This window comes from Bipolaris sorokiniana (assembly GCF_000338995.1).
Source record: "Bipolaris sorokiniana ND90Pr unplaced genomic scaffold COCSAscaffold_13, whole genome shotgun sequence".
NCBI classification, from domain to species: Eukaryota; Fungi; Ascomycota; class Dothideomycetes; order Pleosporales; family Pleosporaceae; genus Bipolaris; species Bipolaris sorokiniana.
This window is the reverse complement of record NW_006911907.1, coordinates 1,087,061-1,112,008: the sequence shown is the minus strand read 5'-3', so window position 1 is coordinate 1,112,008 and position 24,948 is coordinate 1,087,061. Positions and strand designations below refer to the sequence as shown.

At 48.7% G+C, this 24,948-nt stretch overlaps 11 protein-coding genes across 11 annotated transcripts; 6 read left to right on the top strand and 5 right to left on the bottom strand.

The window, feature by feature from the left end:
• Nucleotides 1-705: 705 nt before the first annotated feature.
• Nucleotides 706-2,832, bottom strand: COCSADRAFT_39856 (uncharacterized protein). The gene has a single exon (XM_007704933.1). It carries the CDS (start codon nucleotides 2,755-2,757, stop codon nucleotides 808-810), a length of 1,950 nt encoding a protein of 649 aa, XP_007703123.1. The 5' UTR covers nucleotides 2,758-2,832; the 3' UTR covers nucleotides 706-807.
• Nucleotides 2,833-2,895: 63 nt separating this feature from the next.
• COCSADRAFT_149743 (uncharacterized protein) lies at nucleotides 2,896-4,166 on the bottom strand. Its single transcript, XM_007705284.1, has 2 exons — nucleotides 3,915-4,166; nucleotides 2,896-3,813 (listed from the first exon to the last, which is right to left on the bottom strand). The coding sequence occupies exons 1-2, from the start codon at nucleotides 4,051-4,053 to the stop codon at nucleotides 3,083-3,085; spliced, it is 870 nt and encodes a 289-aa protein (XP_007703474.1). The 5' UTR covers nucleotides 4,054-4,166; the 3' UTR covers nucleotides 2,896-3,082.
• A 164-nt stretch (nucleotides 4,167-4,330) lies between these two features.
• COCSADRAFT_39854 (uncharacterized protein) lies at nucleotides 4,331-5,612 on the top strand. The gene is made up of 4 exons (XM_007704932.1): nucleotides 4,331-4,514; nucleotides 4,640-4,757; nucleotides 4,860-5,156; nucleotides 5,205-5,612. Exons 1-4 carry the CDS (start codon nucleotides 4,449-4,451, stop codon nucleotides 5,288-5,290), a joined length of 567 nt encoding a protein of 188 aa, XP_007703122.1. The 5' UTR covers nucleotides 4,331-4,448; the 3' UTR covers nucleotides 5,291-5,612.
• A 161-nt stretch (nucleotides 5,613-5,773) lies between these two features.
• COCSADRAFT_149739 (uncharacterized protein) lies at nucleotides 5,774-9,022 on the bottom strand. Its single transcript, XM_007705283.1, has 7 exons — nucleotides 8,634-9,022; nucleotides 8,432-8,585; nucleotides 8,365-8,383; nucleotides 8,263-8,315; nucleotides 7,762-8,216; nucleotides 6,171-7,714; nucleotides 5,774-6,098 (listed from the first exon to the last, which is right to left on the bottom strand). The coding sequence occupies exons 1-7, from the start codon at nucleotides 8,853-8,855 to the stop codon at nucleotides 5,957-5,959; spliced, it is 2,589 nt and encodes an 862-aa protein (XP_007703473.1). The 5' UTR covers nucleotides 8,856-9,022; the 3' UTR covers nucleotides 5,774-5,956.
• A 716-nt stretch (nucleotides 9,023-9,738) lies between these two features.
• On the bottom strand, nucleotides 9,739-11,854 carry COCSADRAFT_39853 (uncharacterized protein). Its single transcript, XM_007704931.1, has 3 exons — nucleotides 11,399-11,854; nucleotides 10,900-11,315; nucleotides 9,739-10,848 (listed from the first exon to the last, which is right to left on the bottom strand). The coding sequence occupies exons 1-3, from the start codon at nucleotides 11,707-11,709 to the stop codon at nucleotides 10,193-10,195; spliced, it is 1,383 nt and encodes a 460-aa protein (XP_007703121.1). The 5' UTR covers nucleotides 11,710-11,854; the 3' UTR covers nucleotides 9,739-10,192.
• Nucleotides 11,855-12,540: 686 nt separating this feature from the next.
• Nucleotides 12,541-13,672, top strand: COCSADRAFT_174478 (uncharacterized protein; the record flags this gene model as incomplete). Its single annotated transcript, XM_007705282.1, has 4 exons — nucleotides 12,541-12,638; nucleotides 12,704-12,960; nucleotides 13,058-13,248; nucleotides 13,313-13,672. 4 exons carry the CDS (start codon nucleotides 12,541-12,543, stop codon nucleotides 13,670-13,672), a joined length of 906 nt encoding a protein of 301 aa, XP_007703472.1.
• Nucleotides 13,673-13,899: 227 nt separating this feature from the next.
• Nucleotides 13,900-15,156, top strand: COCSADRAFT_239773 (uncharacterized protein). The gene is made up of 3 exons (XM_007705281.1): nucleotides 13,900-14,245; nucleotides 14,302-14,534; nucleotides 14,595-15,156. The coding sequence occupies exons 1-3, from the start codon at nucleotides 14,126-14,128 to the stop codon at nucleotides 15,046-15,048; spliced, it is 807 nt and encodes a 268-aa protein (XP_007703471.1). The 5' UTR covers nucleotides 13,900-14,125; the 3' UTR covers nucleotides 15,049-15,156.
• Nucleotides 15,157-16,230, top strand: COCSADRAFT_239789 (uncharacterized protein). Its single transcript, XM_007705280.1, has 2 exons — nucleotides 15,157-16,002; nucleotides 16,060-16,230. The coding sequence occupies exons 1-2, from the start codon at nucleotides 15,264-15,266 to the stop codon at nucleotides 16,089-16,091; spliced, it is 771 nt and encodes a 256-aa protein (XP_007703470.1). The 5' UTR covers nucleotides 15,157-15,263; the 3' UTR covers nucleotides 16,092-16,230.
• A 3,220-nt stretch (nucleotides 16,231-19,450) lies between these two features.
• On the top strand, nucleotides 19,451-21,799 carry COCSADRAFT_345277 (uncharacterized protein; the record flags this gene model as incomplete). The annotated part of the gene is made up of 2 exons (XM_007705279.1): nucleotides 19,451-21,490; nucleotides 21,533-21,799. The coding sequence occupies 2 exons, from the start codon at nucleotides 19,451-19,453 to the stop codon at nucleotides 21,794-21,796; spliced, it is 2,304 nt and encodes a 767-aa protein (XP_007703469.1).
• A 63-nt stretch (nucleotides 21,800-21,862) lies between these two features.
• On the bottom strand, nucleotides 21,863-23,005 carry COCSADRAFT_149732 (uncharacterized protein). The gene is made up of 7 exons (XM_007705278.1): nucleotides 22,953-23,005; nucleotides 22,855-22,895; nucleotides 22,787-22,799; nucleotides 22,657-22,722; nucleotides 22,488-22,530; nucleotides 22,299-22,436; nucleotides 21,863-22,243 (listed from the first exon to the last, which is right to left on the bottom strand). The coding sequence occupies exons 1-7, from the start codon at nucleotides 22,977-22,979 to the stop codon at nucleotides 22,086-22,088; spliced, it is 486 nt and encodes a 161-aa protein (XP_007703468.1). The 5' UTR covers nucleotides 22,980-23,005; the 3' UTR covers nucleotides 21,863-22,085.
• Nucleotides 23,006-23,285: 280 nt separating this feature from the next.
• On the top strand, nucleotides 23,286-24,834 carry COCSADRAFT_97372 (uncharacterized protein; the record flags this gene model as incomplete). Its single annotated transcript, XM_007705277.1, has 3 exons — nucleotides 23,286-23,412; nucleotides 23,463-24,007; nucleotides 24,058-24,834. The coding sequence occupies 3 exons, from the start codon at nucleotides 23,286-23,288 to the stop codon at nucleotides 24,832-24,834; spliced, it is 1,449 nt and encodes a 482-aa protein (XP_007703467.1).
• Nucleotides 24,835-24,948: the final 114 nt, after the last annotated feature.

Below are 24,948 nucleotides of genomic sequence, written 5' to 3'. Positions count from 1 at the left end.
AACGTGCAAGTGGTCAACCCGTATGTTTGAGATCAATCCATTTCTGTTTGGTAATTTGTACAAATCTTCAAGATACTGCTGCGTGCAATGGGATGTAACTATCAACGTAACTAAGGTACTATATTAACCCCAACTTCGATCGAAGTGTGTAAATGTCCTGTAGTGTTCTGCGCACACTGCACAATATAGTACTGTTTTCCTCGGTCTATATTTAATATTAGCAGATCTAGGATTGCTGACTGTCAATTTGCCTCGCAACCAGCACGGATTATGCGCCTGGATGCCAAGTACAAGCAGGGTGTGATGTTTCCGCTCACTTCAACTTTGAAGTGTAAATTGGCGTACTTGTATTCTTGAATAAGCGCTATGATCTTTTCTGGGAGTAAGTGTTTGATAGCTCCGACTAGTCACGTACTGCTAGCGGGTAGCACTAATATATGAACTTTAGCTTTTCACTAAACGGCGATCATCTGTCATAAATATAACACTATGTGGGTAAGCGTGGGACAAGAGGCAGGAAACTAGATTCCTGATCAGCGCTGTCTCGATTTCACTACTCCATATGAGGAATAGGTATCGATTTCAGGGTCTTTTGTCTATGATCATTGCAGTGGTGGTGGTGATACCTGACTTGAAATGAATGAACGATTGCACAATAAAATATCCACACAAATCACAATACAGATCTCTAAGACAAAAAGAGAAGAGCAGCATCGCCGTTTCATCTAAATTCAGTCTTGAAAAGGGAACCTATAAACATGTTCCTGTATGTATCCAAAAGATCTAACAAAAAGAACGCCAGATATATTACCACCCAAATTTCTCAACCTGAACATCTACATCTCTACCATTGTATATCATCTTCGCACACGTATTTCTGACATCCCTTACCAAGCCATCGGGCCCACTAACTACAACACCCGTTCTCATCCCTTTCCTTGTTTCCTGTTCTACCCACTCCCTCAGAATATATCCGACATTTGGTCGTCCAGCCGTACTAGTCGGGGGCGGAATGAGCACGTCCAAGCCCCAGTTTTCGAGTTCTTCGAGTTTAGTGTCCGGGATCCACAGGCGGTGGTCGGGCGCATGAGTAATCCAGAGTAATTTTACTTTCCTCTTGATGCGGGTGGAAGCGGTTTCGGGATCGGTTGTAGAGGGGCAGAGAAGGGAGTGAAGAAGGGGATATGCGACTGCGATTCCAGAGCCGCCTGCGATGAGAATGGTGGTATTGGAAGCTTCAAGCATATCCAGAGCGTGGGAGGAGCCATAGGGACCGTCAAGGCGGATGCGGGTTTGTGAGGTAGTGCGAGCATGTTGTAGGAGGGTATGGGTAAAGCCTGATTCGGCTTGGGCGCGGATGAGTAGAGTGAACCATGCGTGTTTTCCTTGCGAATCGTCGTTTGTTGTTATCGGAGCGGCGGAAAATATGGTAAAGGGATGAGATTGTATGGCGTGTTTGCGGGATAGGGCGGGTACAGTAAGGAATATGTGTTCATTCGGTTTCCACCCTTGCCTCATATTCTTCGGTGCGAGTGTAGACTTTCGAGAAGCTACCTCCCAGTTTGCGGATACGAGGAAGGTTTCGTCATCTTCGAGGACGGTAAGGGTTGCGGGATGCGTGCTCGATTTCAGCCATAGCCGATACACGAGTCTATCAATAAGGAAGATGGCGAGGGAAATACCAACATATGGCCTCGAGGTATGGTGGTGGAACCATAGGAACACCAGTCCGGCGACTTGTAGCACTATGTGAAGGCCCAGGAATATCTCGTACCACCTTTGCCGGAAACTGCCTAGACTCGTAAAATAGATCAACTCGTATGCGATGAAGGCAGCCAAGCCTAGAAGAACTACGCGGTTGAATAGGAACTTGGCCAGCGTGAAACCGAGATGTCTTAGCAGCCCGTACCATACAGCTATCATGCCCAGAAAGTGCAAGAAAGCCTCCAAACACATAAGTTCTCCAACTCTTCGATGGAAGATGTTTAGGCTTTCATAGGAATAGCCTGTTAAGAACTTGATAGGCTGATTCTTCGCGGCCAGAAGATATAGTAAAGGCAGATTTGCGACGAAGATGAGGCCACATCGGTCGGCAAACACGAAGAGGTAGAAGAAGGTCAAGGGCATGCGGTAGAAATTGTAGAAGATGTTCAAGCCAACCCATGCGAGGACAAGCAGTGAGACGGCGTTGGTAGGAAGGGTTTTGTTGATGATGGGTATGCGGGGCGGTTGGTATTGGAGAGCGGCCTTGAGTATGTAAAATAGTTGCCATACACCAACGCGCTTAGGCTGTGGTCGTCGTGAAGGAAGCAAGGGACTGGATTCGTCGGCGCTGTTGAATGTCTTCACAGTGGTGCTATCCGGTGGTGTTGCACTACCTTCTATAGTGCTGCTCGAGCTGCTCCAGGCTTCTGCATCCTCTGTGCTGTTGGTTTCGTTATTGCGTGTCTGGGTGGCAGCTTCCCGTCTCCGCCGGTGCAACATAAACTTTTCGCTCCAGTGCCATATTGAAAAGACAAACAAGACGGCTATCAGGACCATATTGTAGGTATTCAGAAGCCTCCGACTAAATAGGATAGCCACGACTAGCTTCCTAAAGCGTGGGTCTTCTCCAGGGTCATCAGGATCTACGAGAGGGTCGCCGCCAGCGGCTTTGAAGCTGTCATATTCATGCTGGAACCACGGTGCTGGGGTCGACGGGGTTGCTGTCAACGCGAAGCGGAGAGCGTCTCGTAGCCACGGTGGAGTAGCTTCCATGGTGCAAGATGGGATGGGTAGAGAACGGATGCACCGAGAGGCAGTAGCATATCAAATGGCACAGTGTTCCCCACGGTGATCGCGTCATGTCACACGCCCATGCACGCGCGCGGGTTGTCACGTGTGATAAGCTAGCTGGCTTATCTTAACTATTATGCCGAGGCTCGTCTAACTGAATTGAGACGGGATGCATTTCTAGCATTGCCATGTTATGTAGCTCTGTAAGTGCCTTGTTAAGCTTTGCCATTTTTTTAGTAAGAATAGCTGAAGAGCAAACTAATGACTTGGTTTGGCGACTACATACACACCATCTCCGATTTCTCGCTCATTTGTTTGTCCAATTGGCCTTCTCCTTGGCCGCAAAAGCAGCCATGCCAATCTTCTGGTCCTGGCTTCCAAACAAGCCATGGAACACCCTCCTCTCGTATTCGACACCTTCCCGGATGCCGAGATCCTGGCTCTTGTTCACCACCTCCTTCGCCGCCTTGACAGCGATTTGGCTGTAAGATGCGATCTTGGCCGCTGTCGCAATGGCGCCGTCAACGCACGCCTCTGGTGTCTCGAACACCTTTGCGACAAGTCCCCATTCACTTGCTTGTTGCGCAGTGATGTTGTCGCCTGTAAGAATAATCTCCATGGCTCTGGACTTGCCAATTGCTCTTGTCAGGCGCTGCGATCCACCGGCACCGGGAATGACACCCAGCTTGATCTCTGGCTGTCCAAACGTTGCCTTGGGTCCTGCATACATGATGTCTCCCATCATGGCGAGCTCGCAGCCTCCTCCTAGAGCGTAACCGTTGACAGCCGTGATGAGAGGCTTCTTAAGGAATGTGACGAGATCTGACCAAGACTCTATAAAGTCATTTCCATACGCATCGCTAAAAGTAAGGTCTTTCATCTCCTTGATGTCGGCGCCTGCCGCAAAAGCTTTCTCTGAACCGGTGAGGACGACGGCACCAATTGACTTTTCATTCTGAAAGTCACGCAGGGCCTGGTTGACCTCGAGGATCAGAGGGGTGCAGAGAGCATTGAGGGCCTTTGGCCGGTTAAGCTGGACTATATGATGTCAGCAGGCATGCTTGGAGCATTACTGTTACCGTGTGATGTAAGACTGATATATTTCAATGAAGCATTGAAGATTGATCTTCTGTACTTACTCAAACCAACGCCTCCCTTTGGCACCGAAACAAGCACATGCTCGTACGACTTGTCGGTAGTGATTCCCCTCACAAACCTAGGTAGGCCGGTAGACCGGAACTGGGAGGCTACCCTTGGTGCTGAGCGGAATGCTTGCATATTGATTATCGCCAATTGGACGTTCACTCTCGAGACCAGCTCTTGGATATTGCAGTTGAATCAAGGAGAGCACATGTAAAGATGAGAGCGCACATGCATATGTAGTACATAGCTTCCCTCCAAGTGGGTAGCATCGGCCACCTCGGTAAAGCGCCCGCCAAAGCCTGGAATTGCTGGGAAGCTGCCAATGACGCCTCTAGATTTTTTTGGGACTAGCGCCATCCCAAATGTGTGCTGCCCTCAGCCACAGTCCTGTTCCGCAGGCTCATGATTTTGACACGACTCAACAACTTGCCCCTACTAAAGACGCGCCATTCCGACCACACCATCGCCAGTGTCGCCATATTCACGATACAGTATTCATCGCACAAAACCGAAAATTAAGCGACGCAGCCATGGACGCCCCAGAGCCTGATACCCCCTTCTCTGCGGTAACAGCGCAAACCACAAAGTATGGACGGGTAAGTTATTTCCTCGGGGGGCATCGCGCATTTAATCGCCGACGCGCGATAATATATATGAGGCGACGGACAAATAAGCCGAACAGGCTTTTGGAAGATGGTATATTTGCTAATGCGTTGCGCAGATGTTCCAAGCATACCTAGACAAGTCAACGCCATACACCACATACCGATGGGGAGGAAGCGGAGTCCTCTTCCTGCTCTTTGGTCTGCGCATATTCCTCGCTCAGGGATGGTACATCGGTATGTGTCTGCCCCTTTCACTTTAAAAATATCACTGTTCCCGAATAGTCCTATGTAGCGATGCCTCTATTGTAATATACACTTTACTGACCACAATTACAGTTGCCTACTCTCTTGGCATCTACCTCCTGAACCTATTCCTCGCCTTCCTCTCTCCCAAATTCGATCCAGCGCTCGAACAAGATGAAGGCATGGAAGACGGCAACGCCTCGGGGCTTCCCACAAAAGAAGATCAAGAATTCCGCCCATTTGTCCGTAGGCTGCCTGAGTTTAAGTTTTGGTACTCGACCACAAAGGCCATTTCCATCGGCTTCTTCTGCAGCTGGTTCGAGATCTTCAACCTGCCCGTCTTCTGGCCCGTCTTGGTCGTTTACTGGCTGATCCTGTTTGGCCTGACCAGTAAGTTCTACTTACCTACTATTACGTCCCACCGACTAACAGACACAGTGCGACGACAAATCCAGCACATGATCAAATACCGCTACGTCCCCTTCACCGTCGGAAAGGCGCGTTACTCGGGTGCTTCCAACTAAGCCAGCCCCCACCAATCTGCATCCGTCCACCTTTGATTTCATCAGATTGTACAACTTTTGGGAAGGGGTTTCGCCCTTGGGCTGCTTGCATCTAGGACACTGGCGCTTTTCCTTTTCAGGCGCGATAGACTTGGGAAGCCTCGTTTTGGCAAAGACGAGAATTGTTTTGGAATCAGTAGTGGTGTGTTGGCTGATACGATAATGGTTGGACGATATACGATACTGTATGCGTAGTCGAATAGATGGCGCGATGCAGTCGCAAATGTCAAAAACACGATTAATTCAAGGCATTAGATATCTTTGCATTTCAATCTTTGGGAAATGACTTATTGATTCATGGATTTTTGCTGGTGACTCGTGTACAAGCACCATAAACAGAAGTGGTTGGGACGGTGTGAGCGGTATCTACTAACAAGGGTAGCAATAGCGGGGCAACGAAAACGAAGTTGCAGACTACCGCCACTTTACTATACACTTCTGATATCTATCTCAGTTTTCTCGTTCAAGTAGACACAAAGATACTGTTATGCATTCTAGGTCAGGTATCTAACACAAAAGGACAAAAACCCAGAACTCATGCAACAACATCAGACAACCACCCAACAACGCTACGCAAACGCACCAAAAGCATAGACGAAACCGCCATTGCTGGTGAAAAGACCAGTCCTACTCTACACGCATAGCAGGAGCCTCAAGCTCCAACTCAGCCAACGACGCTTTCCTCAGCCCCGTACCCACCTTGATGCCATTCTCCTTGACCAGATCAACTTCCTTTGTGCAAATCCAGGTCGATGCATACATGTTAACCCTGCAGCCATCACGTTAGTATATGTGCAAATAATGGGATATGAAAAGAAAGAGTAGAGAAGAGAAAGCATACCGATCAATACAGGTGCCCGGCAATCGAACCGCCACCCTCTTAACCGTAAACCCACACTCGGCAAAGACCTTGATGTACCATGGCTCCAAGCCCGCACTGCGCAGCATAACGCGGCCCTTGACTTTAAGGGCGCGATTCAGCGCACGGATCTGGCGTAGTGCTTGAGTACCGTTGGGTGGGAACCAGTCCATGCTATCCATTACGACAACAATGGTAAGAGTGCCAGGTCGCATGCGCGAAATCACTTCTGAGATTTCGTCGGTGTGGATGCGCAGACCATTGAAGGCACCGGGCTTGGAGAGCTTGATGTGTGACTTGGGAGAGAGGTAGGTGGGGTGCGAGGTCGGGGTGTAGTGGCCAAGCAGAGTGAGCAAGTAGTAGTGGTTTGAGGTGCTGAGGAGTGTGGTGTTGACTACGGGTTCGAAGGTGTTGAGTACGTATTCATAGATTGCGTTGCCGCTTGAAGACTTGAGTTCCTCGTCTGAAGGTTCTTCGTGGAAGGCCATGTATTTTGCAGCCGCATCTTTGGGTTTGGTTGCTTTGGCCTCGTCGTAGTCTTGTGTCTTTTTGAAGTCGACTTCGATGACGTCGCGTTGGGCAGGAGGAACACCGAGTGCTTTCCACAACCACTTCTCATTGCCGAGGATGGCGTAGGTGAGGATCTTGGAGTGGAGTACCGTCTTGATGCTGCGTTGCCAGATTTCACGCTGCTCGTTGAGGGTTTGCGCCGCACAGAGAGCTTTGACGTCAGCAGTCATTCCTAGGAGACGGAAGAGCCAACCGGCGATTGCGATGGCATTTCCGGAGCCACCAGAGTAGTAGAGACCCTTGGAAGACGAAGTAGAGAAGATGGAAGGGCCGTTTTGGACCCAGAATTGAAACGCATCAGAGGAGAGGTGCGGGCTGAGCTTCTGGATGAGTAGGTTGTGGAAGTCGGGGTGCTTGCCTTCGCCGAAGAGTTTCCAGACATCTTGGTAGCCGAGTGCAGTGAAGGCAGCGACTTTGAGCTCGAGTAGATGATTCTGTGACGGGTTAAGGTCTACAGCATGGACGCGACGGCAGTTCTCTAGGCAGAAAGCAAGAATGTTGTCACCAGCAGATCCAATCGCGAGGACGACATCGTTGGAAATTGGCTTCAGAAGTCGCATATCAGCCACATCATCTTCCCAGGTGAATGCGTAGATGTACGAGTTGTTGAAACGAGTGTGCTTGGGAAGTGATGAGTCGTAGTGAATGCGCCAGTGGTGGTTTTGGTACCATGCTGATGGTAGAGGCAAGCTAGATTGTAGATTGACGACTGCGCATTCGTACGCTTTGGAGTGGACTTCAGCGTCGCTTGGCGCAGCTCCAGTTTGAAGGTCAAGCGCATTGAGGTATGGGGATTCTGTAGCAGCAGCATCAACCTTGGCGAGCTTTTGTGTGGATGCGCCGTGGTCCTTTGAACATCCGATCCAGATGTAGTATGGTAGCTTGATACCAGTGTTGAAGAAGTTGTTTCTGGCGTTCATGCTTAGGATTGTGCCATGTTTGAACTCCAAGTAATCCTGACAAAAGTTAGAAACCGTTGTAAACTTTGAAGAACTCAACTCACTCTTCGAGCAGGGCCAAGTGAAATTCTGTCGATAGCGAACCATTCTCTCCAGAATACTCTCGAGAGCCACATGCAATGACGGTCGATGGCACCACCAATATAGTTCCTGCCCCTAAAGTCCACTTGGCCCTGGACGTAGAAGTCGACGACACCAAAAACGCCGTTAGGGCTCAGAAGGCTGCCCACAGAGTCAATGACGGGATAGAACTCGGGTATCATGCTCAAAGAGTAGCTCATGGTGACAAGCTCGGCTCCTCCAGCATCAGCATTCTCATCAAGGTCGCGAACGGTTTGACCTTGGGAAACCTTCTCTTTGTATTCATACGCTTGTGGCTCATGTTCATGCAGACGGAAAGCACGCGCGTCCTGACAGATGACTTTGACGTTCGTCCACCCAAGGCGGGCGAAGCGCTTGCGTGCCATTTCGCAAAGACTAGGCGAGAGGTCCACGACGTCTACGATAGTTAGTAATTCTCCATTTATGGGACTCGGATAACTCACAAACTGAACGGAAGAAGCTCGTCACTGGGATGAAAGCGTTCATTTGCTCGACACTAGAAGTCTGTTAGTATCATACTGTGGGACTGGCACATCAACGCTTACTTGTAACCAGTTCCTCCACCAATCTGTCACTATTAGTATCAACATCCACTCTAGTTTACGCATCCACCTACATCAACCCAGACAGGGCGTTGTGAAATCAGACCAGCTTCAGCGCGGTGTTTCAGTTGCGCCGCGACCAGTCCCAACATATCCTCGCGACCGCAAAGGAGTCTGGTACGGGTAGCATCGTAGACTTCAGCCTGTGCTTTGTAGAAGCTCTCCTGTTTCTCTTGTTAGTCACACTGAGTATATTTATGTATTCGACGTACAAGGGCGTCTTGCTGGCTTCCAGATCCATCACCAGTGTGCGGCTTTAAGAAGCAGCCATAGATGAACTTCAGGTATGCCTCGATGGTGCTAGGCTCTTGTCCTTTGCTCTTCGGTCTGAGTGCAATGGCAAATACGGCGGCAAGGAAGAGGCCAATGATACAGAGGGTGACCGTGAGCTGATGGAAGGGGTCACGCGGAATGAAGGCTGAGAAATCCAGCATAGTTTCGACGCTGCAACAGAGCAGAAGATCAAAGACCGCAGAAGAGAAGAGAGTATGCGGTCAAACAAAAAGAAACCCCGCCATCGAGGGGTTATATGAGAAGCATTCCGAAGCATCATTCCGACTTCGGTTCGTCACAATGCACCCCCCACATGATTGCAGGCAAGCCACCTACTGTGTAAGGCAATATCCTCCCTGACTTTGAGGCTTTTCAGCCAATGGTGCCCGCCACATGCTTCGAAGGTTCTAAGACGGTACGAGGCAACCTTGCACTGACGTCGGGTGTGATAGTGAACCCCGAGAAGTGCTCCAACCTAATCAACCGCAAGAGGCGGCTATGCAGGGTCTTGGGGGGACCGAGTATTTCTCCAGATCTTCAGGGAAGCCATGGGGAGGCGATAGAATAACCGGCCTATCACGTCGAGCTATCATTGCGCGTGGGTGTAGCGTGCTTGGTGTTGAGGTTGGGTGGTTGAGGTCCGTTGTTGAGACATGAGCCAATCAGAGGGGGCGAGGAAGGGCGTGCCAGAACCACTGATGGAAATGCAGGAACGTGGTCAGCTCTTGAACACATGAGCGAGGCGTAATACCCTCGGCTCTGTTTCCCTTTCTACAAGTCACTCTGTATTATCTAGCCTTTGACGATCCGGGCCATGTCGGCATTTGCAGACTCTGCACAATCGTCAGCAAAGTGCTGATCGGCTCATCACTTACAAAGAGTGCCACCGGTCAGAGAGAAGCATGCAGACTGTACATTGGTATTAGACAGCCGGAAAGAGAGTTGACAGGGAAACGTGTATATGGCCAATACAATGGTGCTACATGGCTGCAAAGTGCTGTTGCAACACGAAAATGGAGTCACAGGTAGCGCGGCGCAAAACAAGTTGTGATGACTAGGCCTGTAATTCGTCGCCTACCCGTTTTCTTGCCGGGGTCACCTTCTGTGCTATTGAAGCTCGAGGGTCAAGTGCCGAGAGGGGCATCTGTAGTCCACAGCAAACTGTTTGGGGTTAGGGGCAAGTGACGGAAGTGGAGGCAACTTCGTTACTGCTATGCTTGGCCATGTGACATGCGCCGCATTGGTAGATACGGCCACCCTAGACTCTTGATCGGTATTGTCTTGGAAATGAACACACAGTGCAATGGATGCCCCTCCTCCATGCTACTGTGTCTCATCTTCACATAGTAAGCATAGCGTATAGTGAAAGATACAACCTTTGCTCATTCATGTTCGTCATTTCGGCAGTGGTACTACGATGAAGGTCTAAGTATTATTACAAGCCGGGTACAAGAACACATGCCTGCAAGCAGCAAAGCCACCGCCATCTGACCGCACTTTATGCGTAGAAGTTGACCGTGTCCTTCTTCTTCGCCTGCACTTCAGCAATAGCATCCACGTAGTGCTCGTGGCTGATCTTCTGGTGACCAGTTCGGAGAGCAATCATACCAGCTTCGACGCATACGGCCTTCAGCTGAGCTCCACCAAACTCATCAGTACTGCGTGCCAACTCTTGCCAGTTGACACCGTCGTCGACGGTCATTTTCCTTGAGTGAATGCGCATGATCTGTGCGCGAGCCTCCTCATTTGGCAGCGGGAACTCGATCTTCCTGTCCAGACGGCCAGAACGGAGCAGGGCGGGATCCAAGACATCGACTCGGTTGGTGGCGGCCAAGACCTTCACGCGGTCATCCGAGGCAAAACCATCCAGCTGGTTCAGAAGCTCCAACATCGTTCGTTGCACTTCTCTGTCTCCGGACTTTTCGGAATCGAAACGCTTTGTGCCGACAGCGTCCAACTCATCAATGAAAATAATTGAGGGCGCCTTTTCTTTCGCTAAAGCAAAGCAGTCGCGGACCAGTTTAGCGCCATCACCTATGAACATTTGTACGAGTTGCGGACCAGCAAGTTTGAGGAAAGTAGCATCAGTTTGCGCAGCGCACGCTCGTGCAAGAAGCGTCTTTCCAGTACCCGGAGGGCCGTACATCAATGCACCTATGCCTTGTTAGCCATTGTCCTTGGGCACTCAAGCATTATGCTGCTTACCTTTGGGAGCCTTGATGCCGATCTTCTTGAATCGCTCCGCCTCCTTCATTGGCCAGACCACCGCCTCTACGAGCTCCTCAATTTGCTTGTCCAAGCCTCCGACATCAGTGTACTTTTCCGTTGGCTTCTCGTCGACTTCCATGGCTTTGACTCGGCTGTCGTACTCTGCCGGTAGTGTGTCTAGAACAAGGTAAGAGTCCTTGTTCACACCAATCAAGTCTCCGGGTTTGAGCTTCTCATGGTCGACAAGGCCAATGAGGGGCAGGAATATTGTCTGTCGCGTAGATGTCTTGATGACGGCCGACTTGCCAACACGGGTGGCGTCTAGGTCGATGTTTGCACCTTCCTCGGCGGCCTCCGCTGTGACATCGAGATCGAGGATTTCGACGACGTTTCCCACGAGATAGGGTAGTTGCCTGTAGAATGTCAACATATCGCCCTGAAAATGGCGGCTGGTAAACACGCTGCGGGGCCGATCGCCGGCACCGAGATGGCGTACCTGTTGTTCTCAATCTTGTCTAGGTTGTCCTTGATCTTCTCGTTCATCGATGCCTTCTCGTGTGTGAGCCGCTGGAACTCGCTCTTCATGATACGCATGTCGTTCTCCAGTAACCGCCTCCGCGCAATGATGTCTCGTGTACTTGAGTTCAGGATCTCCTCGTCAAGCTGCTCCTCCTCTGGCTCCGCATCCTTCATGTCCGCATCGCCGTCAGCCTTCTTTCCATCCTTGCCGCCGTCTTTCTTGTCATCGTCCTTTCTCTCTTCCTTCTCGTGGCGCTCAAGATCATCGAGATCCTCAAGTGTGGACATGGTAGCGGTCTATTGTAAGTGATTGTATGTGAAAACTAGTCAACCAAGATAAGCGGTCTTATATCTCAGTGATCGTGAGTAAAACCCGCAGGTGAGAGGTTGAAGATAGTGCAGCGTTGATGGGGCTCTGTTTGTGAGGCAGCTATGGATTACGAAGGTGAGAGCTCCCGCGATTACTTAGCTCCGCTCCGACTCTTGGCGTCGCCGCACCGAGACGCCGATCAGTCGCGTTCAACACCAACGTAGTGGGAACAACCATCAAGCCGTCACTGACACTTTTCACAACAGGTAAGATCGATTCCGCTCTAGTCAGTGTGCATTCTTACTTTGTTGAAGGGTTTAGATTTCTATACTAGCTTTCGTCTTGGTATGATGACTATACGCAGGTACGGTCTGCTAAGCTTCTGCCGTCCAAGATTATGGATATGATTCTTGGAATTCAATGGATCAATGCATACAACTAAGAAAACTGAAAACAACTTCTCTTGTCCCAGCCGTTAAGACTTGCAGTTCCGTATTGAAGTCAATGAACTGGTGTATGCCCTCGGTTACCTTTCCTAGAAATTGCGCCTCAGTGAACGCAGCAATCACTCTCTTTGGGTGATCCCTTTACTTTCATTCACTCACCATGGCACTAAGAAATCAAGTGGTGCCTATGCTAACAGATTCGAGTAGCACAGGGCTGGCAACATCATTCCACTGTTACTAGAAATGATTTCTAACTGTCAAAACAACTTCTTTCCTGTAAACTCATGTCGCCCAACCCCCCACTCATGCTTCTCAGTCGTCTAGCTTATCGCATACCCCCGGTTTCCACGTATAGGTATCAGAATGGCATTCACCATCTTGGATAAATCAGGTCGTGTATACGTTCAGCGCGAGTTGCTCCAGGAGTGCAAAGATCCTAGACTCAATATCTCCAAAGCCGAGTATGTCATAAAACCTCACCTCTAGAATTTCTCTTAACAGAAGTCATTTTAGATCTTATGGTCAGTATTTTCATGCGCGTAGCCAAACCATTCTACGACCTGTCACTACGCCTTGCAGCTGATTTCCCCGAGTCTCGTCGGCTTCACATGCATATTGACTCCAGCGAGGAAGAGAGCGTCCTAATATATCCTTTCTATCAACACACCCTGCTTGGAATGCTCCAACAGGATCCAGAAATCTCGGGTGCAGCAAAGAAGAAAGTGCTGCAGGAGACAGGAGACGCCATGCAAGAGCTGCATAGCAAGGACTGGATCCATCGCGGTACGATCACCAGTTCAAATCAATCTACCACCACGGAATCCCAACTGACAATCGATCTCGGCAGACATCAAGCCCGATAATATACTGGTCAACTGAGCTTGCGACGAAGAGGGTACTAAGACAATCACCGACGTCGCTTTAGGCGACTTTGGCCTCGCTTTTAGGTTCAAAACGGGAGCGCTACTTTCCAACACTCGTGCAGTAGGAAACGCCATGTGGCGTAGTCTAGAAGGGCAGGCTGGGAGAGGTTTGTCTAAGGTATCAGGCATTTACTTATTCGGACTGATTGTGAGTTGCTTCCCGCCGTTTTCGTGGCTATCATTGAAGAAACTCGTGCTAACTGTTCGTACAGTGCATATATACCCTCGGGGGTAGGGAACCGCTACTCATCAACGATTATCCGGAGCTCGCCAAGCTCGGTGTAAGCCCCCAGCAAGCAGTATTGACGCGACACTTCTCGTGTTTTGGACCAGCGAACGAGGGCCTGCTCAACGTCATCGATAGCGAGAAGTGGAAAAAAGCTCTTAGAATATTGTCTGAAATGACTTATTTAGTCATGCAAGACCAACAAGACATGAGCTTCGAGGTGTGGGGGCATGCATTCGGTTCTGGGGCACATAAGATGATATCTGGAATGACAAAAATTGATCCAAGGGCTAGGCCAACGATAAATCAGATTATGGAGCATCTGTGGTGGAAGGAGGCCATTTGATGAACAGCTGAGGTGGCGGGGAGGCTTCATGCATGTGTCATTTGAGAGCGGGTAATATTATGACTACAGCCTATAAGCGATTGCTGTGAGACGACAGCTCAGCTCCATTGCGCCACGCGGCCCAAAAAGGTACAGTATAATGCATGAGCAGTATCTGGAACTGAACGCTATCTACATATGACAGATTAGCAGCTGATTGAACTACTGCTACCTAATATCACCTCTCTTCCAACAACCTTTTCTCCTAGCCTTGCTTTGGAGCAGCTACTTGATCTCTGGAAGTCTAACGCGGTGCCGTCTCTTGCACAAAGTATCCACGGCAAAGTCTGTGCATGATGGCGCCGCTCAGGCTTCTCGCCCTAGGAACGCACCTTTCATGTCGCTAATGTCTTTGCAGCCTTGCTGACAACGCTATACAGATGGAGGGGGGTGCGCAGCCTCGTTATCCTTCTCATGCTTAAGAGGCTCATGTACTTGATCAACCCTCAGCATCCACCGAAGCCTTGCGATGTTTTCGATATGATCGTCGGAACAAGCACTGGTGGTCTTATTGCTATTATGCTTGGGAGGCTGGTATGTGGAACCTAAATCATTTCAATCGCATTTCTAATTACATTTTATATATATAGGAAATGGATGTAGAAGCAGCAATAAACGCATACAAACGGCTCTCGAGACGCGTGTTCACTCCAAAGAAACGAACACATATCGGAGGCGCATTTATTCACAAAGTACTGGGATCAGAGACTTTTGACTATAAAGTTTTGGAGAAAGTCATTAAAGAAATAGTCTCAGAACATCTGGGCTCGGATACGGCTAGTGGAAATGTGAAGCTGTATCAAGACAGGCCAAAATGTCCGATGTGGGTAGGCTCTAATCAAACGAGATCACAGAAGCATGCTGACTTATTCTACCTCTCCAGTTTCGTATGTGCCACGACGGTCAATGGCGACATACAGCGCTTACGGAGCTATCCATCCACGACCGAGGAACCATTTAACTGTACAATCTGGGAGGCTGCCAGAGCTACGTCTGCTGCTCCAACTTTCTTCGCGCCAATCAAATTCCCGAATGGGATGAAGTTTCGCGATGGTGGGCTCGTTGCGAACAAGCCAATATTTGAGCTCATTAACGAAGTCCGGAAGAAATATCCCACCAGAGACATATCTGCAATCGTCAGCTTAGGAACAGGTGTATCATCGTCCATGAAACTTGGTCGGGGATTGGTTTCGGTTGCGAAACCATGCTCGAAAATAGCAATGAATACGGAGAAAATGGCAGATTCTTTTGCGACACAGTACTCCATCAACAGGGTATATATCGCCAGAAATACTTCCGCTTCAATCCGACCAATGGTCTCCAGGGAGTGGGTTTAGATGAGTGGGAAAAAGAGGATGAGATGATGGCAAACACACTCACATACCTCGGAACGACGGCTCAGGAAGATATGTTGGAGAGATGCAAAACAAGCCTTTTAGAAGAGAACGTTAGGTAGGCTTTCAATTACATGGTTCTGACAGCCTGTACAAAAAGAGTCTGACACCGAGTTAGCCTTGACATACCTCAAGCTCTTGTAAACAATGACCAACGCATGATTCACGTAGTGCGACGTAGATCATCATCCAACGCAGGTTATGGGTTTTACCAACCTGAACGTATTCGAAAGCATCCGGTTAGTTTCTTCGCACCCAGAGGAGATATGTTGATGACCGAGAATGCTCTTGGATCCACATTTTCAAGCTCGCTCAGACCGAAAATCATATCCATCGTTGGATATGGCGGCTCCGGAAAAACACAATTGATGTTGCAGTACGCCTGGACGCATCGAGACATATATGGAGTTGTCCTTTGGGTTGATGCACAATCACTGGACTCCTTGAATGACACGTTCTCCCTTGCTGCAGAGCAGCTCGGTCTTGTCCTACCTCGTACTTGGGTATCAGACTCCGGGACTACAAATACTGTTACCCGATTCATTCCAAGCCTTCAAAGGAACGTTAATGCAATTCAGAGGGAGCTGAAGAGAAGGAATCAAAAATGGCTCATTCTGATAGATCGTGCTGATGAGCTCCACATGATTGACCAATTGCCGAAGTATTTCCCTTCTGCTCCAGGTGGAGCCATAATTGTTTCTTCCAGACGACAAGAGGCAGAGAGACTTGGTGGCCATGCAATAAAACTGAAAGGTCTTCCCTTGAATAGCGCTCAGCAGCTTTTGATCCACCATGTTTTCGGCATATCCGCAGACTTGGTCCAGGGAGAGCAGCTTGAGCAAGCAAGACTTGTGGTGGAGACATTGGATTGCATTCCTTTGGCGATTGATCTCGCTGGCACGTAAGTCTTCAGTCCCGGAACAGTCTTTCTATACTTACAACCTTTCAACATAGATACATCAAGCACAACCTTGGAGGACGAATAGACACCTACTTGAACCTGTACAAATCGCAAAAGCATGAGTTGGTCGAACGCGCTCTCGGGCGAAACCATCCAATTGCTCATGACTATCCCGCCTCTGTCCTCGCGACTTGGAGGGTTTCAATCAACGCGATTGCCAAAGAATATCCGGGGGCAGCAAAGTTCCTTTACCTTCTGTGTTTCCTCGATCCTTCAAATCTGCGAGAAGACCTGTCCAAGAGGGCTTGTTCTCCCAAGCTCTATCTGAATCGTGAAGGCTCAATCGATGTACTTTACCCGTGGATGAATCGCGTCCCTGACTGGCTCCTGCGGCTCTTCTGTGGCCCATATGGCCACTGGAATGACTTGCAGTTTTTCGATACCATTGAGATCATATCAGCTTTGTTCTTCGTTGAGTGCAAGGATCTCAATGGCACTTGGGCTCACCCTTCTGGAGAAGTGGAAGGTACAACTTTAACCTCGGACGAAAGCCCCGTTACCTTACTCGAATTACCACAACCGCTTCACCACTTGGGAAGATCCTTTCACGACGATAAATTAAGAGAAGAATTTATTCATGATGCATTCTCTGTGGCGAGACACAGCTTTCAGAACGATATTGAGCGTGACGGAAATTTTTCAAACATTGGGCGGATCCCTATGATGTATATTGGACTTGGAGGAGCTATAGATAACCGCAAAACGATGGAAAGACAGCTCGATGAGGTCTATGAGCATTTCAGAGCTCTCTACTCCAAGTCGGATAATTCTTGGACCATTTTCAACTATGCGATCCCTATTCGGCAACGTTGCGAGGCTATAATGTTTGCGAGTATATTCTGGTCACGGCTTTTCTCTCAATCCTGCATCGCAGCATCATCCGAGCCGGTCCAGTGGAAGATGCCAAGCTGGGGAATAATCCTGACGATCGCAGAGTCAGTATTGCTGAAAACTGGGCGAACAACTGAAAGAACTCCACGTTCAAGTCCAATTTCTAGTATACATACAGATCCACTTGCGAGCCCGCTTCTAAGTCGGGATCCAAGTCCAAGTCAACGTACTGCTCGACGTACAGGTCGACGTCCACCTCGACGTCCACCTCAACGTACAGGTCCACTTCCGCAGGGAGACGGGTACTCTGATCTTGACAACAGTGATGGGAACTATACTATAGACGAAAACACTGATCCCTACGACAGTGAAGTGAAAGATTCTATAAGCGAGTACCATTGTCCTGATGGCGATTATGAGTTTCGTATTGAATGGAATAGGAGGCGTCTCTTGGGTCACGACAAGCTATCTGTCTTAGAGATCAAAGAGCTTCAAAGCTCTATAGAGATTTCAAAACGCCAATCGTCCTTGAAGAATGAAGGGCTTGTCATTCCACCTCAACACTATGGGCTCGGACTCCCGGAAGTACACATGGTGGCAACAATGGCCGAAACAAGGTGGGCTAGGGAGGGACGCAGACCCAATGACAAGAGATGGAAGGAAGTCTCGGATAGCATTAAGAGACAACTTCGCGAAAGAAGGGTAGGCGAACTAGCGTTTCAACAATGGCTTGGAAGCCAGGTGGGTAAATCTTTCCGCCAAAGGATGGAAGCTCCTGCCAACATGGACCGGCCTTTACAGTGAAACGTGTGTGAAGTGTCCAACGGGTACGAAGAAGCCACTAGGAAAACCAGGGTAGAGAACTAGATAAGCAGACATATTAAACTCTACCATATTGCTAGCATTGCTAGCTAATAGATAACCGCTTGACCATCTCGGGTTACGGCTAATAGCAGCTGCGAGATGTGAGGACCTACTATATCCTCTCATTTCCAGAGAGTGCCTATGAGGTAGCTGAGGCGTTTATATATATTCTGATGTACTGCATTACTCTGTGTCCACTACTCTCCGTCTATATACCAGCAAATCGGAGCCTGAGGTGAAAACAGCCCCCTACCAAACTAGTGCAGCATCATTAAGATGCATTTGACAGCCTCATCGCAAACAATGCAATCAATGGCTGCATCAAGTAAATGAACACTTAGGGCTGTAAAACAATATATCGGAACTAGTTTTGAGTGCGTTGTGCTGTGGGTGGCTCAGTGTGGGTAGCTCGTTGTGAGCAGCGGCTTTGTTATGGTGGGGCCTTGGCGGAACTTTGCTGTTTCTCGACACAAGTATGAAATAAACTTATTTTCAACATATTATTTTTTTTTTAATTACTCTGGTACATACGACCAGAGGAAACTGAGAATTAGGCATCCCGTCCGATCTGCCCTATACAAGCAGTTTACCGGCGGATTAGTAGTTAGGTGGGTGACCACTAGCGAATCCCCGCTGTCGTATGTTTTTGCTTTCTATTTTGTTTCTTTTTGCCTACGTCACGTGCTAGGTCTTGGTATCAGCATAAAATGGTAGTGAGACTTGTAGAACGTAAATGGCTATCTGTCACGATGGGTCTTTGTTAATGTCTAACGCTCGACGATGTATTACATATTGTTGAGCATTCAAGAGTTCCGGGATAGAATGTCGCTTCGGCGCTGTACAAGGTATTTTGTATCACTGTTGCGAACTGTCTTCACATTATATCCTGCAGAACAATATAACTTGTACACTCGAAATCTATGCATTCCAAAAATCTTTAATGATTTTAGCTTATGCTATGGTGATTTGATACTTTCTGTTGACTACCGTTACTGTGCCACCCGATAAGAGGGCAATCTTCCGGCTGTTCAGTACATTTATCGCTGCACATGCCGCTTCCGAATAAATACAAATTGCTCTAGTGAGTAGAGCAAAAACCTTTCGAATTAGAAGAGCATATTTGTGTTGTTGTTACTATGTACTCATAAAACTACAGTGGTCGATTGGTGGCTTCCTTGGCCGCACTCCTTCCAGTTCTGCTCGCGAGCTAACCGGCCCACTTTATAGATACTATGCGACATGTCATACAGTAAAGGCTGAGAATCCTGCATCTACGATGGTCTTTAGCATGCTAGAAAAAGAATGCAAGCGCAAAGAGAGTATAAGTAAATCTTAACAACTAAACTCTTAAGCTTAGCTCATAAAGACTGAGAACTAGAGAATAAGACAAAACACATCCTAGATATATTTTCGACTACCTGTAGAGCTGATGAAATTTTCCCGTGCATAGTGCTATTTTAGGTCGCCCATGCCAAGGCGCTTTGTACGCAGTGAAGGGTGTTTGGTGAATGGGACCGCTCCTACCGTCTTGTATTGGGCGTTTGTTTACACCGTAACGCCACTGTTCCATTCATCGAACAGCTGCTCCATTCCTTCCAAATTTACACCTCAACTACACAATATCATCGACGACATCTGGACAGAGGCAAGTTTTTCTTCTCAATATATGCATCGCACCCTGCTGCAGCCATGCTAACATATCCAGATAGACAGAGATTTGAACAAATACGAGCTTTGTGGGAAACGGCGCGATCGGATGAAGAAAATACAGCAGATATGGTAAGCTGGAGGGACAAACCAGCGCAGCAGCAGCCGGTGAGCGCGAACCTGAATGAGAACGGCGCCCGCAAATTTCGGAGAAAGCTCAGTTACGGCCTCTCTCTCATATCAAATCCTCTCTCCCAACGAAAGATCACCCCAGGACGCAATCAAGTTGAGACCAATTCATTGGCTGTCACTGAGCCCCCCACAACTGACGCCATCACTGCGGCCTCTGCATGCGATTCCCCGGCTTTAATAGCGCGCGAATCGACGTCTCTCATAAACTTCAACGACTTGACAAAAGGTCTAGTACGACAAGAGGATGCTGATATTACCCCCAAGCCACTTCCTCGCTCGCGCACGTTGGGCTTCATCCCACTCTCCATCAGCACCGAGCCTTATACACTAGCGACAGATATCGACGAATCCGTCAAGCTTTGCTCTTCGGCAGTGATTCCTATATCCGAGATAGATCCAGTGCCTTCAAAGATTCCCTCACCAAGTCCTCCGTTGTTCGAACATCGTTGCGCTAGTCCACGCCGATATCTTCACCATCACACATCCTTCAGTGCACCACAACAAACCAAATACATTGCTGCAGCTCAAACCTTCGTCAGCACCAATAAAATTTCACCTGCAAGAATTTCACAGCCATTACGGTCACGCACAACACCAAACCTTGTGAAGGTATCGAACGCACGACAGACTGCAGGGTTTATGGCCCCTAGGCAACCAGGACCTAAGAGACCCAATGTATCCGAAAGACCCGAGAAGCCAGTATTACAGGAAAACATCCCTATCGAAAAACGCATTAACAACGGGCAGTCTCAAATACAAGAGAGTATGCTGAAGCGTGAATCTCTTGCAGTTGCGGGAGCACTATACGACAGGAGGTCTTTTGAACCAAGCACTCTAATTATGCAGGGCAGAAGAACAAGCTTCGTAACTCCACCAACTGCAAGCAAACAAAAGAGCTCCCATCTTACTCAAAACACTCCAGCCACTGCAAAGAGAATTCAGCGTGAGGAGCTGACTGCACTGTCGCCACCAAGCCGCCTTACTATGAAGCCTGACCTAGCCTTAATGCCTTCATTTCCAGACACCTCGATAAAGAAAACCTCACACAGGGTACTTTCCCCAAAGCCAGCATTGATACGCTCCTATACGCAAGCAGATTTGTCGAGGAAAACACTAGGTACACCGAATGGCTTGGGTAGCGTTTGGCGGCCGTCTCGTGCGCTTGCTGTGGTAAATCACGAGGTGAGCAAACTTCCGCGCTCCAATACCGTCCATTATTTTGGACCTCAGCCGGAAGCTGCTCTGCCAGTACCTCCTCTGCCACTACACCACAGAAAGTTATCCCTTTCAGAGTTAATGCAGCATTTACGTATGAGTCAAGATACGCCCGCCATGCCTCGCCACGGAAGAATAGTATCTGATACTATCTCATGTCAGTCCATACCAGAAGAGAGCGGTGAAGAGGTGTCAAGTCACGGTTGCGCAAGCATGCCACTTGAGGCTACAAGAGCCTCTTCTCCTTCAGAGACGCCCAGTTCATCAACTTTCAGTCTTACGATATTTCCCTCGTTACCAGATACACTTCAGCCTTCAGCCTTGGGAACACCACCTGTATTAGGCACAACAACGACATCGTCACACGAAGTTTCACGCGAGACTTTAGGAGATGTTCGGGAGAAAGAGACGCCAGAAGATGCTGACAATAGTGTTTTCCAGGTTAAAGATTACATGCCACCGCTGTATTGGGCTGGAAGATTTCAGTCTCGGTATGACCAGTGGCGTACTGACGCTATGAATGCGGAGTTGAATACTCAGCCGGGCCAGCGAGGAGAGGACCCGTTGAGCGAATACAGACTTGACCAAGGAAACCTTGCGGTATGCCATATCTTCGCGCAGCTGCGTGCTCTATGTGCTACCGATCAAGCAGCAGATAGTCTTTGGGTGCGTGTCGTCTCTCTTTTCTTCAGCTATCTACTGACGGGCTGATTATAGGAGTTTGAGTACAAGTATCGAAAAGATCACAGGCTGCTTGGCAATCCAGCCGAACCCCCAAGAAGAGCCCCGCCTAAGCAAAGCGATAGCGAAACTGTTCCAGAAACCGGAGCTGGTACTATTGAACGAGCTTTAAGAAAATTGACCCCCCGCAAGAGCAGCCTTGTCAATCTCATGAAGGGAAAAGGATGGAACAAATCGGATGAGATGAAGGACAATGATACGCTGGAGGAAGATCAGGAGAAATCTTCAGGGAAGCCTTAGATCTCTGTATATGCCGACGAGCATATCGAGACTGAAATGGACTCTTGACTTTCAATAATTGAATGAGCCATTCATTGAGAAACAGTATCTACACAGAGTTACAGTGGGCAAGGCGGTGTGACGCAGTCAAGAGTATTGAAAATATTGCTTGTTGAATTCTGCAGTGAGGCCGCAGTGCAACTTTAGGGGACGGTGAGCCCGGAACTCAATGAATACGTAGGAAGGGCATATCAATAACGTATCGCCAGACGAAATGTAATCTTAATAAATCGCAGGAATTCTGCGATGACTATTCCTTCTTCTCACTCGACTTGGGTGATAGCTCTTCAACAATATTGTTTGGATCCTTCCACGCCAGGGCAACATACTTGGTATGGCTTCCTCGAGCAAATATCTCTCCTTTGCTGTTGCTGAAGTTGATTGATGTAAAGGCCAATGTTTTGCCGACTTTATCTCTATTAGTAAGAAGGGTTTGATGGTCACCCGAGATATAGATACATACACTTGTCGCATGATACTTCGGCTTTAATCAAATCTCCGACCTTGCCGCCCGATGAGAGGTAAGTCACATTCAGGTCAGTGGAGACGCCGGTTGCGAAGAGGCCGCGAGATGCTACGGCTAGAGAGCCGCCGAGATCGACTGCAAGGTATCAGAATTAAACGAGTTTGAGCTGGAACTGCTTAAAAGTACCCATGCTGGCGATTGTTCCTCCATGGAGAATGCTCAATCGGTTCTGGGAGGTGCAGATTAGCAGATGATACAACATGAAATTCTAGTATGACAGCAAACAAAAGCAAGTGATAAGCTTCGGTAGTACCGTGAATGAGATTATTGTGAGATGCAAAGAGAGAATACTCACTGTGTGCTCCTTCTTTATGTCCAGCTCAAACTTGACGCGTCCCGGGACTGCTGACGTCACGCGAAGCTGATGAACCAATTGGTAATGAGCCTTGTTCATTCAGTCAAGTAGAACCCCAGAGTAGACTTACGCCGTTCAGAAGTCTTTGAAATAGTTAAGTCAATGCTGTCGGTATACTGTCTAATCGTGGGGGTGTACCTTGGCTCCAGACCCGAGTTGGCTCGGAATGATTCCCAAACCTATTGTATTGGTCAATGGTCATGATTTTAGCATTTCCCATTGTCTATATTACTCACAGATCGTACAAACTTCAGCGCCGTCATAGTCACGGTCTCGTTTCTCGGTATGCGAAGAGTGATGTAGTTGGGTCCCGCTCGGCAGTTGGCTAGGTATCTCGGAAGCTAGACAGGGGTGGAGCGGAATTGTGGGGGAGCATCTTTCCGCTCACTGGGCGCGCGCGTCACCTTACTTTCTTTGAACGACCAGCGGCTTTCGACTTTTGACTCAAATAGGCTGCAGCCGGCGCAACGCACGCGTCTTGCCCGCCTCTCTCCCTCCTGTTCATTGCAGTATCCGAATATGATAATACGGCGGTAAAACAACGTTAATTCTTCACCACATCCACCAAGATGTCGGCCTCGTCTTCTGCTCAGGCGCTGGAATACCTTGAGGGTCTCCCGCTGGCCACACACAAGAAGCTGTATGAGCAGCCTTCAACAGTTCTGGCGGTATTCCGCTGCATGTTACCGCATCTTGGTAAGTAAAAGCAAATCAGATAAAGCTTGCAGAGCTAACAAGAGCATCAGCCAAGTCAATAGTCATGGCTATGCTCTACATGCCCACTCCCTTCCCCGCTGCCGATCTCGATACCTGGTTCAAACCCACTGCGCGCAAAGAGAAAGAGCGGGCAACCTTTACCCTCGATCGTCTGCATATCATTACCTCGGCGCGACAGGACAACGGCACTCTATCGTGGACGCTCAATCCAGGCTTCCAACGCAGCCTCCGAAACGCCATCGAGGGCTCTGGCACCCATCGCTCTTTTGGAGTACCGGCGACAAAAGAAGAGAGTGGAAAGCGCGTCAGTATTGAATTCTTGGACGAGTATTCGAGGTCACAATGGGAGGGCATATTGTACTACCTTGTAAGCGGTGCGGCTGGTCTTAGCAAAGACAGCATCTCTAGAGCAGAGGTTGGTCCTGGCACCAAGAAGCTATTACATACTGGCGATCTAGTGCGCACGATACATGGTAGTCCAAGAATCACAAAAGATGGCTTCTCTTTCGTGCTACAAGAGACGAATGCGCAGGTTTGGAGTCTGCTGATTGTCTATTTGAAGATGACGAACGAGGTATGCATGGAAATATAGATCTTGTGTGACATTGTTTAACACTATTACAGCTCGGGATGTCTGAAACCGAAGTTCTCTCATTCCTTTTCATGCTTGGCTCTCTTGAATTGGGCCAAGATTACTCGACTTCCACCCTCTCGGCGACCCAACTCCAAATGCTCGAGGACCTCTCTGCAATGGGTCTTGTATATCGCTCTGAAAGGAATGCGCGAACCTTTTACCCCACTCGGTTAGCTACAACGCTCACATCAGACTCTGGTAGTGCCATGTCAGCCTCCTCCAAGGATATTGCACAAGCAAGCACAAGCACCACTGGACCTCCAACCGCAGCAAACAAGGGCTTCATAATCATCGAGACCAACTACCGACTCTACGCCTACACTAACAGTCTGATCCAAATCGCCATTCTCTCTCTCTTCACTAAACTCCAACATCGCTTCCCCAACCTCGTCTCGGGAAAACTAACAAAGGAGTCCGTGCACAAAGCCGTCCAGGCAGGCATTACCTCAGCACAAATTATTTCCTACCTAACCACCTATGCCCACCCGCAGATGCAAAAAACTGTCCCCTACATCCCGCCAACTGTCATGGATCAAATCCGTCTCTGGGAATACGAAGGCGAGCGCGTGGAAACGACAACGGGCTACTTGATGCGCGAGTTTGGTTCGGATGCAGAATATAGAGACGTTTTGAACTATGCTAGTGCGCTGGGAGTGCTGGTCTGGCAGAATGATGCTAACAGGTGCTTTTTTGTCAGCCATGTCGAACAGATCAGTGCGTATTTGAGGAAGAAGAAGGAGAACAGAGAGAATGCTAGGGGCCGATAAGGGAATGAAAAAATATATACGGCGTTGTATCGTTGGCTTTCTGTATAGATGATCTCGTTGACATCAAGGCGTTCTCTTATGGGCGGTTGGGGAAAACAAGTGGCTATTAGCACC

Bases quoted from the DNA above. Each gene is read 5' to 3' on its own strand.
- COCSADRAFT_39856 (XM_007704933.1), bottom strand. From the start codon at position 2,757: ATGGAAGCTACTCCACCGTGGCTACGAGACGCTCTCCGCTTCGCGTTG.
- COCSADRAFT_149743 (XM_007705284.1), bottom strand. From the start codon at position 4,053: ATGCAAGCATTCCGCTCAGCACCAAGGGTAGCCTCCCAGTTCCGGTCT. The intron at 3,814-3,914 runs GTAAGTACAGAA...GACATCATATAG, and splicing joins AAAGGGAGGCGTTGGTTTGA to TCCAGCTTAACCGGCCAAAG.
- COCSADRAFT_39854 (XM_007704932.1), top strand. From the start codon at position 4,449: ATGGACGCCCCAGAGCCTGATACCCCCTTCTCTGCGGTAACAGCGCAA. The intron at 4,515-4,639 runs GTAAGTTATTTC...TGCGTTGCGCAG, and splicing joins AAACCACAAAGTATGGACGG to ATGTTCCAAGCATACCTAGA. The intron at 4,758-4,859 runs GTATGTGTCTGC...CCACAATTACAG, and splicing joins CGCTCAGGGATGGTACATCG to TTGCCTACTCTCTTGGCATC.
- COCSADRAFT_149739 (XM_007705283.1), bottom strand. From the start codon at position 8,855: ATGCTGGATTTCTCAGCCTTCATTCCGCGTGACCCCTTCCATCAGCTC. The intron at 8,217-8,262 runs GTGAGTTATCCG...TAACTATCGTAG, and splicing joins GAGCTTCTTCCGTTCAGTTT to ACGTCGTGGACCTCTCGCCT. The intron at 7,715-7,761 runs GTGAGTTGAGTT...AACTTTTGTCAG, and splicing joins CACTTGGCCCTGCTCGAAGA to GATTACTTGGAGTTCAAACA.
- COCSADRAFT_39853 (XM_007704931.1), bottom strand. From the start codon at position 11,709: ATGTCCACACTTGAGGATCTCGATGATCTTGAGCGCCACGAGAAGGAA. The intron at 11,316-11,398 runs GTACGCCATCTC...GACATTCTACAG, and splicing joins GACAAGATTGAGAACAACAG to GCAACTACCCTATCTCGTGG. The intron at 10,849-10,899 runs GTAAGCAGCATA...AACAAGGCATAG, and splicing joins CGGCATCAAGGCTCCCAAAG to GTGCATTGATGTACGGCCCT.
- COCSADRAFT_239773 (XM_007705281.1), top strand. From the start codon at position 14,126: ATGCTTAAGAGGCTCATGTACTTGATCAACCCTCAGCATCCACCGAAG. The intron at 14,246-14,301 runs GTATGTGGAACC...TTATATATATAG, and splicing joins CTATTATGCTTGGGAGGCTG to GAAATGGATGTAGAAGCAGC. The intron at 14,535-14,594 runs GTGGGTAGGCTC...CTACCTCTCCAG, and splicing joins GACAGGCCAAAATGTCCGAT to TTTCGTATGTGCCACGACGG.
- COCSADRAFT_239789 (XM_007705280.1), top strand. From the start codon at position 15,264: ATGATTCACGTAGTGCGACGTAGATCATCATCCAACGCAGGTTATGGG. The intron at 16,003-16,059 runs GCACGTAAGTCT...CTTTCAACATAG, and splicing joins TTTGGCGATTGATCTCGCTG to ATACATCAAGCACAACCTTG.
- COCSADRAFT_149732 (XM_007705278.1), bottom strand. From the start codon at position 22,979: ATGACGGCGCTGAAGTTTGTACGATCT. The intron at 22,531-22,656 runs GTGAGTATTCTC...TGCACCTCCCAG, and splicing joins ACATAAAGAAGGAGCACACA to AACCGATTGAGCATTCTCCA. The intron at 22,244-22,298 runs GTATGTATCTAT...ATAGAGATAAAG, and splicing joins CGAAGTATCATGCGACAAGT to TCGGCAAAACATTGGCCTTT.